The sequence below is a fragment of the Haliotis rubra genome, unplaced genomic scaffold (genome assembly GCF_003918875.1).
Source record: "Haliotis rubra isolate DU_JTF1 unplaced genomic scaffold, ASM391887v1 Scf7, whole genome shotgun sequence".
NCBI classification, from domain to species: Eukaryota; Metazoa; Mollusca; class Gastropoda; order Lepetellida; family Haliotidae; genus Haliotis; species Haliotis rubra.
Genome location: NW_025767412.1, coordinates 1,538,958 through 1,552,395, shown reverse-complemented (window position 1 = coordinate 1,552,395; position 13,438 = coordinate 1,538,958). Strand labels below are relative to the sequence as shown.

At 40.5% G+C, this 13,438-nt stretch overlaps 1 protein-coding gene and 1 long non-coding RNA gene across 2 annotated transcripts in view; one reads left to right on the top strand and one right to left on the bottom strand.

The window, feature by feature from the left end:
- The first annotated feature begins 2,312 nt into the window (after nucleotides 1–2,312).
- On the top strand, nucleotides 2,313–6,646 carry LOC124258704 (perlustrin-like). The gene is made up of 3 exons (XM_046692778.1): nucleotides 2,313–2,612; nucleotides 6,336–6,454; nucleotides 6,573–6,646. The coding sequence occupies exons 1-3, from the start codon at nucleotides 2,413–2,415 to the stop codon at nucleotides 6,623–6,625; spliced, it is 372 nt and encodes a 123-aa protein (XP_046548734.1). The 5' UTR covers nucleotides 2,313–2,412; the 3' UTR covers nucleotides 6,626–6,646.
- Nucleotides 6,647–9,728: 3,082 nt separating this feature from the next.
- The window catches only part of LOC124258696, an 80,383-nt gene continuing 76,673 nt past the window's right edge, over nucleotides 9,729–13,438 (bottom strand). The window contains exon 4 of the long non-coding RNA XR_006893655.1: nucleotides 9,729–9,739. This is a non-coding gene — a long non-coding RNA (uncharacterized LOC124258696). The remainder of the gene's footprint in view (nucleotides 9,740–13,438) is intronic.

Here is a 13,438-nt window from a genome sequence, read left to right as displayed (position 1 = left end):
TTTCACCTGTTAAGAGTTGGCTCGGGAGTTACCTCCCCTTTGTTTCGCTTCCTGGGTCGGATTGTAGAGGCTGTGAGTAATTTCTAGGTAAGGTGAGGTGAAATTGGGTTCAACGTCGTGCTTGAGAATGAGTAATTTCTAGATGGTTGTAGTGTGGCATGGTTTTTGTTAGTATTCACTGGAACTGTATAACAGATATATGAAGGGTGATTACTGAGATGATGGCCTCGTCAACTTTCGACAGCTATCAACAATCTTCAATCAGTACATGTACTAATGATGTACATCTGTTTACTGGGAATATCAATACTTTTGGTGAGTTAATATTTTAGGTTTGTGACCCAATATTTTACATTTGAGATCCAACTGTATTGTATCAGAAATACGTACTGTCATTCATTGTAACCGTGTTAATTGAATATAGAATTGAATATTATAGATGCGTCTGAGTTTATTTTGCTGGTTTAAAGGGGACTCACAAGCCTTCTATCTCAGTAATTTCTAAAGCGACATATATTACATGTTAGCGATTTTGACAAATTAAACGAACACGAATTCCACAAATATAACCGTTGTAGGAATAAATATATTTTGAATGACGTACATTCTCAGGGGACCAGTTAACTAAAGTCTTCCCGTCACTATTGCTGAAATAATGCCGATGTGACGCTAAAGTTTAACTCACTCACTCGGGGGGATAATAATTTTATGGTACTTCACCCCCTTTGAGAATGCTGCCACTAGTAATCTAATCTATTAGTTTCAGCATAAGCACATTAATCTATTTGCAAAACAATTTTCTCTGTTTACAAAACATGTCAATGAAAATATTCTATTTACAAATCTAGACCGACGGCCCTTGTAGGCGTATCGATACCAACTTGTGCGCATTAGATCTCTGATGTTAAACCAAAAAACGATGTATTGTATCAAGAGTGGTGTCTCAGATTTGTTGAGTGCTGCCTCAGCAACGGATGATGTCGTATTTGCCAATAGCAAGATCATTGTATAATTCTAGGATTTCGATTAAATATGTTTACATGACATATTTTTAATTGCCTGAAGGCGCGGACGTGAGTCTGAAAGTATTTTATACATGGACTGTTTATTGATATATTTAAGAGTTGTTAATATGACGGTTGCTTCTGCTTTGAAAATAAAGCTCTCATCTGGTGATCGAGAAGAATGTTTTCTGGACCCAATGATACTGGCACAAGCAACTGCGCCACCATCCTTGGATCCACCTATAAAGATAGATTTCTAAGTATAATAAGTGTATCATATTTCATTGTATTCTTGTTTATAGATGAATTGGTTTCTTTCAGATTTCTTACATTTTGTTAATGTGAGATCCACCTGTGGTGGCAGGGGCGGGCGGAAAGGTGATATATTTTCTAGCAGAAATGAAAGTTTGAATTCGTATTCTTAGAGAGGATTTCGTATCGTATATATCCTCACAAAGAGGATTAATATCACAGCTGCATGCATTGCTGCACGCATTATAATATAGTGATATATTGTAAAGACAGTTTGACACGGCGATGCTTGAAAGACGACTCGTTGGCCTTGACGTAAAACGCTACATGCACGCTTCCCCTGTAGCTAGAATATTGCTGAATGCTGCGTTAAACAACAACGCAGTGTAGAAATATCTTTTCGGTATGCATTTAATAAATATTTTATATGTGCTCGAAAGGTCAAATGTTGATAAAAAATAATACCAAAGAACTTGGGTACCTAAACAAATTTAATTGAAGTACTCTCTGTTCCTTATCTTTGTGAGGTTTATATTTCCGTTGATAAAATTAATTTTTCATTTGAAAAACTAAATCAAGGTTCCTAACACCATTTATTCATTACTGAAATATAATCGCGGTTGCCTTTCAATAGTATGCTTATGTATCCTCCAACAAGTCATCCACAACATCTCTTGACTCGTGTATGACCTTTGACACACTTTTAGCGTTTATCCTAAATAATGTCACAGGCATATTACTGCCTTGTGGTACATCCTGATCCTGCTGATTAGATGATGATTAAACGCGGTAGAACACATAAGTCTTGGTATGATCATGATCAATATTTTTCAGTGTTGCATAAACACTAGCTTGCGATGCAATCAGAAGCATACAAAGAACCGTTACCTGTTTTTTCAGTGAAGTTATTAACGTGATAATGTAAACGTGTGGAAATACAGAGCATTGCAAATAGGTATTGACAGTCACAGATGTGCACATCGTTTATGTTTGCCATTTGTGTGGGCGTTGGGCGTTGTGCCACCAGCAGTTTCTGCAGACCGTCAATAACATATTGTTCTTTTTTTCTGAGGGTATAAATATATCTCCCAGCTTGTAGTAAGTAACTCTTTCAGCTAAAGTCTAAACTGAGATACCACAGCGAACTTCAGGAGCAATGAGCCGTATATTCTTGATGGTGGGGATCATCCTCGGTGTGGTCTTCGTCGACTTGTCTAATGGGCTGTCCTGCCTGCGTTGTGACAAAAGCAAGTGCGTGGATCCACCATGCGAGCAAGAGCACCAGATCAGGGACCTCTGTGGCTGCTGCAACATTTGTGGTGGAAGAGTCGGAGACTCTTGCTCTGGAATTCGTCGGTGAGTAGTACATGCTTTTAAATAAGTGAGTGAGTAAGTAAGTTTTGTTTTCACTTTTAGCAATATTCCAGCAATATCACGGCGGGAGACACCAGAAAAGGTGTGGGGAATCTGACCCGGGTCTTCGGCGTCATGTCATCGTATCCCAGTTGCGTAGATCGATGCTCATGCTGTTGATCACTGGATTGTCTGGTCCAGACTCGATTATTTACAGACCGCCGCCATATAGCTGGAATGTTTCCTCGTACGGCAACAAATCACCAAACAGTTCGGGAAGAAATTATCGTGACACGATACATTAGAACAAAATTTGATAACAAAGTGAAACGGTAAAGGAAGAGAGCGTCGTTTAGTTCTCCTTTCTAAGTAACAACGGGTCTGAAAAGTTGGTATGATTCGTATCATATCGAGTAGGGTGAGTGAGTCAGTATGGCTTTACGCCGCATTTAGCAGTATTCCAGCAATATAAGGAACACCAGAAATGAGCTTCGCATATTGTACTCACGTGGATAATAGAACCCGGGTCTTCAGCGTGACGAGCGGACGCTTTAACCATTGGGCTACTCCACCGCCCACATATGGCGCAGAAAGCATGGTGAAACGTTATCGTATTTTAACTGAAGTGTATTGATTAAGACCTGACATGATGCAACATCGGTAGCACATATAGCTGAGAATGCAATTTCGTCGTTTGGCTGGAACAGTGATAACGCACCCGGATGTTTTGATCTTGAGCGACGATGGTTACTCTGTGATGATCTGACCTTGATCTGTCATTAACACTGGTGTTGCACCGCGACGATAAACTACAGATGGTCAGTCTGGACACACCAGTGTCACAGCTTCCAACTGCTTGCAATCTCACAATTGCATTATTGCTTTGAACCAGCGTCAATCTTGGCATTATTGCGTCATTGTTGTTATGCGGTCCGTTTGCTGGTGTGCCGCACCAAAGAAGGGTTCCTCATGCGCAGTTACAGAGCATACTTGCAGTGTGTTGTCTATACTGAAACAAAAACCAAAGAAACAAAGGCATGTTTGTGCAAAGACTATAATACTGTTCGCCCACAATTTTGTAAAGCGAATGTTCTAAAAGTATATATTTACTTCGAAGCAGCAAAATCTCTTGCCCCGTCTGTACCCTCTGGCTGGCATTTCAGTAAAGGTCGATTAATTCTTGTGGCTCTTGCTATTTAGAATTAACCGCCCTTTTTAACAAAAGAACCAATTTTACAGCAACAATTACAAAATTGAAAGAAATAGATATAGATTTTGAAAATTGATAGCACACATTCCCTTGCACTCAATAGCGGGTATGCCCCCATTGACTGTTTGGCATTATTGTGTAACAGCACACGAATTTTGGAGGTTTTTTCTCTAGAAGTGGTTCAAAAGTTGATCCAAATTTGGGGGTTCTTCTGCTCTTTGCATTACTCCTTTCCCCAAAATGCCCCATGCATGATCTGAAGCATTTAAAGTCAGAACTCTGTGAAGGCCAAGGTAGGACTCTGATGTGGGGCTGGATTACAATGTCCATCGTCAATTAAGCTGTGCGTGGCCAGGTGTTATCTTGGAATTCAAAGTTTCAACCCTCCTGCATGAAAAACATGGATACCATCGGTTAGCAATCTTGTAACACTGAGTATAAATTCGACCACCCAGACAATTTATACATATTGGCAGTAAGAAATGCTCCCCTAGATCCACCTCAATATTTTCCTACGTAGTGGCCATCAGCTAACTGTAGAAAGAATATCGCGTTTCTCTAATCACGTCTGTTCCCCATACCATGTTAATGTGACTGACGATGAAGAGGACGATGACTGTCATACAAAGTTTCTTTATGGCTCGTTCATTCAGTCATTTAGCTTCCCTGAAACGAAGTGTTGCAGCGCTCATTCATGCTACATTTGTTCAGATGAACTCAATGTTAAAACAGACGACTGGTTTGAAATGATCCGTAAGAGGTGAAGGCCGTGGTCATGTGATATTAACACTCCTGGTCGCTTGGAACGTGGTCATCAGACAGGATGTTACACTAACAGACTTTTCACACTGTCTGGGCACTTCCCTCTAGATGACTCTTCCTACACTTGTCGCTTGGCGTCTCTCCACCTCTGTAGATTAGCGACAAATCAATTGGTATTAATAATAATAATAATAGTGGGTATTTGTAACCGCGCCTATATCCGTGCATTCAATGCTCGCTCAAGGCGCTACAGCACACATATTATTACCCCGGATAACCCAAGCTGCCTGTTAGGCGCTAGAAGGTTATAGTCACATGACTTATCCAACCGGGTACCCATTTTCCTGTTGGGTGAACAGAGACAATGTTGAACAAACTCACTTGCCTAAGGTGAGACCACATGTGTCACATGTGCTTCGTTGTGGGGCAGGACTGAAGTCCTAGAAACTCTCAGGAGCCAAGCTGCCAAGCGCGGTCACCCATCCAAGGATTCTCCGAGCTCGACGGTGCTTAACTTCACCGATTTGTGACCTGAGCTTTGAGCACAGGACCACGCGCCACCACCATATTACCGTTCTGGTTGGTGTGCATTCTTACGTCGACGTCTGTACCCGACTTAAATATTTAGCACGTGCATGTTGTCGAAAGTTAAGAATCCAAGAACTTGCACATTTAGTAGGCGCTCAATACTTCAACCCATTACGTCAAATACATTTAGTACCATTATGAAGTCCGGTGTTCCCTTACAATTTGCACTGAATATATGTTATAATTATTTGATTTCTCTTCTGTTTCCTAGTCCTGGGAAAGCCGTTCAGTTTACAAAAGCAACACAAAAAGCCTTAAATGTTGTAATCTTAATGGAATAATTCTTTAGCAGGAGTCATGTGACGCTATCGATATAGATCACAGACATCGATAAAAGTAAAATATCGGCCAAAATGTCTGAAGGAAATAATATATTTCACATCACTGGTGAGTGGTGACATATGTGTGCATGGATCATTAACAAATAGCTTAATCATTTAGAAACATCATGAATAAAGTTCTAATTTTGCATATATTGAGAGACACTTAAAACGTTTTCGACCACAAAAGATACTGTACCATATTGTCGATAACACACTTTTCATATCGATAATCATTGATATTTCTTCCTATCAACGACATTTCCGATTATGGATCATTTTAGCCAGCCCTACTTTATGCATAGATCTAACTTGAAATATGGAGTGATCTCGCTGATCTGATTAAGGTCAAGTTCAGGTGTGTAAATCAGTGGAAGACAATTGCCTATTTGATTGTTATTGAACGAGAACAGATCAGACTTGTACTTTCATTGATCAATTCACATAATGTTTAGCACTATTTTACTTTTTTGCACACGTGGCAACTGTTTTGTCTATAATCAAAGATGATTGGTTGGTTGGTTGGTTGTTTAATGCCGCACTCAGCAATATTCCAGTCATATGGCTGTAGTCGGGACCAGACAAGCCAGTGATCAACAGCATGAGCATCAATCTACACAATTCGGATATGATGACATGTGTCAACCAAGTCAGCGAGTCTGGCCACCTGATCCCGTTAGGAAACCGATTTTGAAGTCCATGTCAAAGTGTGGAAGTCACCATCGCTTTTCGGAACGAAGGGAAATTTCCTTGTTGAAAATATCCACAAAGAACACGAAAAGCATTGTGATATTCCTAATCGTGAATTATGCCATGTTTACAATCACGTATTCCCTTCTGTAACAGATGCGTGAATGGCATGTGGTGCATAGCGATTACGGGTGAAAAAGCAGAAGCACGATTGAATCCGGCCAGTCATGAACCATTCAGAGGCGTCTGTGGAATTCTGGGGACAAGTCAGGAAAGTAAGTTATGTTTCATAAATAAGCTTCGACATTAGATATTTTAGAAAAACTATTCTAAATCTTGCTTTTATTACTTTGCATAAAAGATAGACATAATTCAATTATTTTCACATTTCAGTCCTCGATGCGGCATCATATCTTCCAGATGATGTTTGGGACGAATGGAAATGAAATAAATAACCTCAAACAACACCTGTGTATTCTGTTTTAAGAAATGCAATTTCAGTGACGCTGAGACTGTTTAATATAAAGTGTTACTAGATGATTCCCAATTTTGAAACTAGAAGGTTAACCGGGAATCAGTCCATGAAATGCATGTAACTAGGCGAGAAACCAACCAACAACAAGGCCATATTATATCAGTAACAAGTATTTTCTAAAGTCACATAAAGTTCACAAATCCATACTATCACTATTGCAGTACACATCTAAAGGTAATGCAGACTGACTGACTGACTGTGTTTGGTTTTACGCCGCTTTTAGCAATATTCCAGCAACATCACGGCGGGGGACACCAGAAATGGGCTTAACACATTGTACCCATGTGGGGATTCGAACCCGGGTCTTCGGCGTGACGAGCCAACGCTTTAACCATTAGGCTACCCCACCGCCCCGGTAATGGAAGAGCGGTGATCATACCAATAAAGACAGTCATGGCAATATTCACCTCTTAGCAACGGTAATCCAACTTGCAACTAAGCTTCGCAGGGTACAATGATCATCACACAAAATGCTGGTTTTCTTGTGGCTTGAGATGTAATGTGAGATCTGAGACAAGAGTTAGTTCCCTTTCTAAAACTAAGAAAATACTACCAGATCTTTCTACGCTGTTCTCGGTGTCACCGAAGATTGCTTTAAGGTTGAAGCAATCCATGCGTGTCCTAAGATGAAACTAACGGTATCCCGTGGTCAGGCTCGCTGGCTTGGTTGACACACGACACTCGTCATCGTATCCCAGTTGCGTTGATTGATGCCCATGCTGTCAATCACTGGATTGTCTGGTCCAGGCGCGATTATTTAGAGACCGCCGCTATATAGCTGGAACATTGCTGAGTTCGATGTTAAACCACAAATAAACGAACAAATAATGGATAATGGATTAATAGATCAGGTAACGAACGCCCCACATACACGTATGGACTGGAAGTGGGCACCAATCCTGGACAAGTCTTTTTCGCCACTGAATTTGGAGTTGTCATCAAATAATTTGCAAATATCATAACATGAACACACAATGTCATATGACATCAAATGTAACAGATGTCATATTTGAGATAACACTTTCTCAGCAAAGTACAGATTCTAGTACGTTTGTTAGGATGAGTCCCATCCGGGATTCGAACCAACACTCTCAGAGTCAGGCACCTAATCGCCAGCACACTAAGTCAGCCATCTAACTTATTCAGCCACCACGGCTTCAATACTACTTTTGAATCTTGCGTCATCACGAGGTCTGTTTCAGACTTTTGTTGTAAACTTAAATGTGAAAAATATCCTCCTTATCAGTAAGGCATGAGCAGTGGGAATCACTGAATAACAGATATCATCAATAATTTTGATACTTTTCCGTTTTAGTCTTCATTATGGAGATCTTGATAATGAAAGACGCTACTTAGTGTTTTGGACAAACGTGGTTGTGGCCATTATGGAAGCTCGCAGTTAGACAGGAGACATCTCTCTTCATTTAATCTCCAAGGGTAATATCAGTCAGCCCCTTGCGTAACACGGAAACAGCGCTTGTGAGGATTGTAAAAAACTGGATTGCAATGAATTGCTGACTCTAAGATTAGGATTTCTTCTAGCGTGAAGAGTCTTGGTGTACTCATTGACTCCCGCCTCACTATGGATGCGCACGTGAACTACCTGTGCAGAACTTGCTACTTCCACCTTTTGGGCTATTGGGAACATTTGCTATCTTCTAACAACCGATGCTACCAGACCCCTGATTCAGGCCTTAGTTGTGTCTAGACTAGATTATTGCATCATCCACCAGCTGCATACACGTCTTCAGCAAGAAGAGTCATCAGGACGTCTAAACCGTAACACATAGAGCCAAGGATCCACTTCAAACCATAGTGTCTGGCCTATAAATGTCAGCATGACTAGTTCCAACATATCTCAGTGAACTCATCTTAGATCACAAGGCTTCCAGAAACCTCCGGTCAGACCACCAACATCTCCTGTCTGTTCCAAGAACTAAACTGAACCTCTTAGGTGAAAAGGCTTTCAGTGCATCAGACCATACTTTGGAACAATCTCCCTCCCGCCATAAAGAGTTCACCAACCATTGACACTTTCAAGTCTCAGTTAAAACAAGATTTGATAAATATTATTCAGAGTGACTTCTTCCAGTTCTTTTTTAAATGTTTTGTACAGTATATCAACACAGGGTGTGTGACTTCTATAAGCGCTTTGAGCATGCATATAGGTGGGATTGACTATTTAAATGCGCTAATTAAATGCCCATATGTATACATATATATTATCGGTTGTTCGAAATGTGACATTGTCCTCCATACGTCAGTCAGGGTAACATCTGTTCTTAATGATTGTAGTTTTATTGATACGTAATATCAAACAGTGTCTTAATTACTACACGTGGACAAAGCCCACTGAACAGTGAATCACCATTATGTCGACTTTGAAGCGATCTGCGTAAACGCTTCGTTTTATCCGAAGTTCGACCCAAACGCAAAATGCTGTGTAGATAGTACTCAAAATACAATAATATAAATTTCTACAGATTAGCTACAGTTATGAAACTTATTGGTGTTGCTGCTACGTTAACGTTCTTGTTTTATTTTGCTTGAGCACAGAGAGAGAGAGAGAGAGAGAGAGAGAGAGAGAGAGAGAGAGAGAGAGAGAGAGAGAGAGAGAGAGAGAGAGAGAGAGAGAGAGAGAGAGAGAGAGAGAGAGAGAGAGAGAGAGAGAGAGAGAGAGAGAGAGAGAGATTTTATTGAAACTAACCTGCTTGTGGAATAAAATGATATTAATATTTGGTGAAAAATGATAGAGAAATTATGCATCTTCTAATAATTTCACCCATAGCTCATTTGAACCCATACTCAAACCATACTCATTCTCTCACTTGCTAACAGGATTCATTGGCTGTGTAGCGTATATTTCAGTGAACATTGTTGGCTAAATAACCACCTGGCCACCATAGCGGGATAATGTTACATATACCAGTTACATAACCAGTTACTTAGAATCCATAGAGTTGGCAATATACAGACTGACAATACAGGATGGAATATCAGACATACGTATTACTGTACGTAGAGCCTATATTAATAGACACTCGTAGGTATCGACCAAGAGTGTTACCAGGGTCCCGCGTCCCACGTCCAACGTGTCATCCGTGAATAGAAGTACAATAATACAGATTAATACAGGGTGATATCTTGCAGTTCAGAAGTAGGACACCGATGGTTGATTTGGTTTGGTTTGGTTGGTTGGCTGTTTAACGCCGCATTAGGCAATATTCCAGCTACATGGCGGCGGTCTGTAAATAATCGAGTCTGAACCAGACAATACAGTGAACAATAGCATGAACAACATCGATCTACGCAATTGGGATACGGTGACATGTGTCAACCAAGTCAGCGACCACCCGATCCCGTTAGTCGCCTCTTACGACAAATATGAGTTGCTGAAAACCAATTCTAAACCGGCTCTTCACGGTGTTCATTTGAATGGAATAGTTTTACATGCTTTACAGATTTGCACCATCTGTGATACTCTAGTTATTTTACAGTACCGTGATGGATATTTACCAGATTGTATGTATTATGTATGCAAAACTTTTCTCGTCACTAAATGGCTTAAATATTGCCGAGGTGACGTTGGATTTTACCTCACTCACTCAATTCATTTGAAAGGACATGAATAAAATGACTTTAACTAAAATTGACAATAATGCTTATCTAAACCATAATGGAGTTTGTGCTCTTTGACCCGCAGTATCGACAAATACTTTGAGTGTCTCAGCACCTGGATTACCTACTTCGCTGGCTATGGAGTGATTTTACGTGCGCATCAGAATTTAAAACAGTGGATATTCCTTTTTAAGATTCATTATGTCTTGATCGACGGAAATCATTGCTTTGATACAGTAGCACAAACCGCCAGACCACATACCAGTTTTGACTTCATATCCGTGTAGCTGAGTATACATATGGTGCGTTGCTTCCCTATAAACCGAACATTTCATTCCTTCTGCGTTCTGTTACGCAAATGTAATTCACATAGAACGTCGGGAACATACGAAAGCATAATCCTACGACCTGGGCTGCAAAAATATGTTCTCGACGAACATACACGTTTCATCAGTAAAACTTGAATCAATATTGAAATAATGAGAAAACAGTAACGAGAAACAAACAAGAAATTTCGGAACATTTTCACAAATAATTGAAATTTGTTTAAGTTCGGTTTAAGAAAATATATGTATGCTATATTTGAAACCAAGAGACTCCCTTGTGACCATGCAGCAACTACAAACATGCAATGTTTTCAGATTTTGTGTACTTATTTTGCATTTACTTGTGTACAAGACTATCTGTGGGCGTGGCTGCAATCTATATGGAAAATGGACAATAGGATGATTCCACTTTCTTAAAACCCGGAAGTTAGTTCTTAACTGTTCAACCCACAGATACACATAGTACTTGGTGCCATCACACATTGTGATGTTCATCGTCGTCCTTTAAGATATATATAAGTATATATATGAGCCTACAGAGGTGCCTACGAATTTCTGTTAAGGTGCCTATGTATCAGTGTATAGATGTGCCAATCGAGGAACATGCAGAGGTAACTACATATATACTATAGAGTGAAATCATATGGCTGTTTGTGCCGCACCCAGCAATAACCCAGCTATGTGGCGGCTGTCTGTAAATATTCGAGTCTGGAAAATACAATCTTGTGATCAACATAATGAGCATCAGTGTACGCAATTGGGGTACGATGACATGGGTGAGTGAGTGAGCTTAGGTTTACGCCGCACTCAGCAATATTCCAGCTATATGGCGGCGGTCTGTAAATAATCGAGTCTGGACCAGACAATCCAGTGATCAACAGCATGATCATGGATCTGCGCAATTGGGAACTGATGACATGTGTCAACCAAGTCAGCGAGCCTGACCACCTAATCCCGTTAGTCACCTCTTACGACAAGCATGGGTTACTGAAGATCAATTCTAACCCGGATCTTCACAGGTCTCCATGCATTTGATGGGAGATATATACGACACCAGGCCTTAAAAGTAAAATAAATGTAGTTTTGAGACAACAATACACAACCTGGCACATAATTGTTAAGGATTTCTGTACAGTCAAACAAAACAAAATTTAGTTGTAATGGACCTAAACCTAAAACCAACCGTCTATAATTGTCACCTCATCTCTACGTACTTAGATGTAAAATCCCGGTACCCTTTACGATACAGCTGATTAAATCTGATCAGGATGATCATAATTGATTGCTTACTCGTCATTTGGTTGCTGTCAACGTCAACCATTGTTTTTCTTCGGCTTGAGTGTATGCCACGAGCTGAGGTAGCCTAGTAGTTAAGGCGTTCGCTCGTCACACAGAAGACCCGGGTTCGATTCTTGTCACGGATACCATGTGTGGAGCCCATTTCTGTTGTTCCTGTCGTGATAATGCTGGAATATTGCCAAAAGCTGCGTAACTAAACTTACTCGGATATCGGCGCCATATAGCTAGAAAACTGCAAAGTGTGCCGTTTAACAACAAACCAACGTACATGTATACATCGTGTGTGTGTGTGTGTGCGGGCGTGCGTGCGTACGCGCGCGCGTGTGTGTGCTCTCTTGGTATGGAGCGGCTGGGAACCAACCTTCGTCCTCTGAGACGCTCTTTCTACTAAACCACGGAGGATTCTTTTGACAATGTCCCCACATGGGCACAATGTGTGAAGCCCATTTCTGGTGTCCCCCGCCGTGATATTGCTGGAATATTGCTAAAAGCGGCGTAAATCTAAACGCAATCCCTCACTCACTTTTGACAAGGTGCGTGACATACTAATAGAAATACAAATATTGAGCTATTGAGGTCTTTTATTTCCATGATTACAAAAAAAACTTTTGTTTTTCTCCACAAACAACATCAAAGTGCATTTGAAAGGGAGAAAGATAGAATGTTGAAAGGGCAATAATACACAACTGAACCATCAGATGTAGCGACAGATGCGTACATAAAATGAAGAATATAACATGACGAATGATCATAAAACACGGTCCGGCGGTCCAAAGACTCCAAGTCGAACGGAAATCCACCGACGTTTATGTTCAACATCTGAAACAAAGAACAACAATGAAATGACAAAAGAAAAGTATCGCAAGACGTTCTCTTTATAACACTGCTGCTGGCGACAAAATCGTCATGTTGTTTGGTTGCTTATTGTTTAAAGCCACAATCTTGCCCAGAATATTCCAGCTATATGGCGGCGGTCTGTAATTAATCGAGCCTGGACCAGACAATCCAGTGATCAACAGCATGAGCGTCGTTCATCGATACGATGACACTTGTCAACAAAGTCAGCGAGCCTGACCACGGGATCCTGTTAGACGCCTCTTACGACAAGAATTCCTGGAGGCCAATTCTAAAAGGGGTCTTCAAGGGTACCCGGACATTGTATACGTGACGTTATATATTCACGTATTCATCTTTACTTCTGAATTAAGCCACTGTAATGAATACGACGAACATCCTTTCAAGGATCATTTCTATAGTATCAATCGCCATGACGTAAGGTAAAACCAAAAGGGCTCTATAAAAAAAGAACATTTGTTGCCTGGCGGCATGGAACCCCCATATCCGACAATCAAATGATGGATCAGACATTCAGTCACACGATAATGCGTCTCACTGATTTATCAAAACTAAAATCGATACAGTAAGTTTGAAATACGCGTCCTGTGGGCAAATGCAATAATTCCGGTGCTTATTAGAAGAAT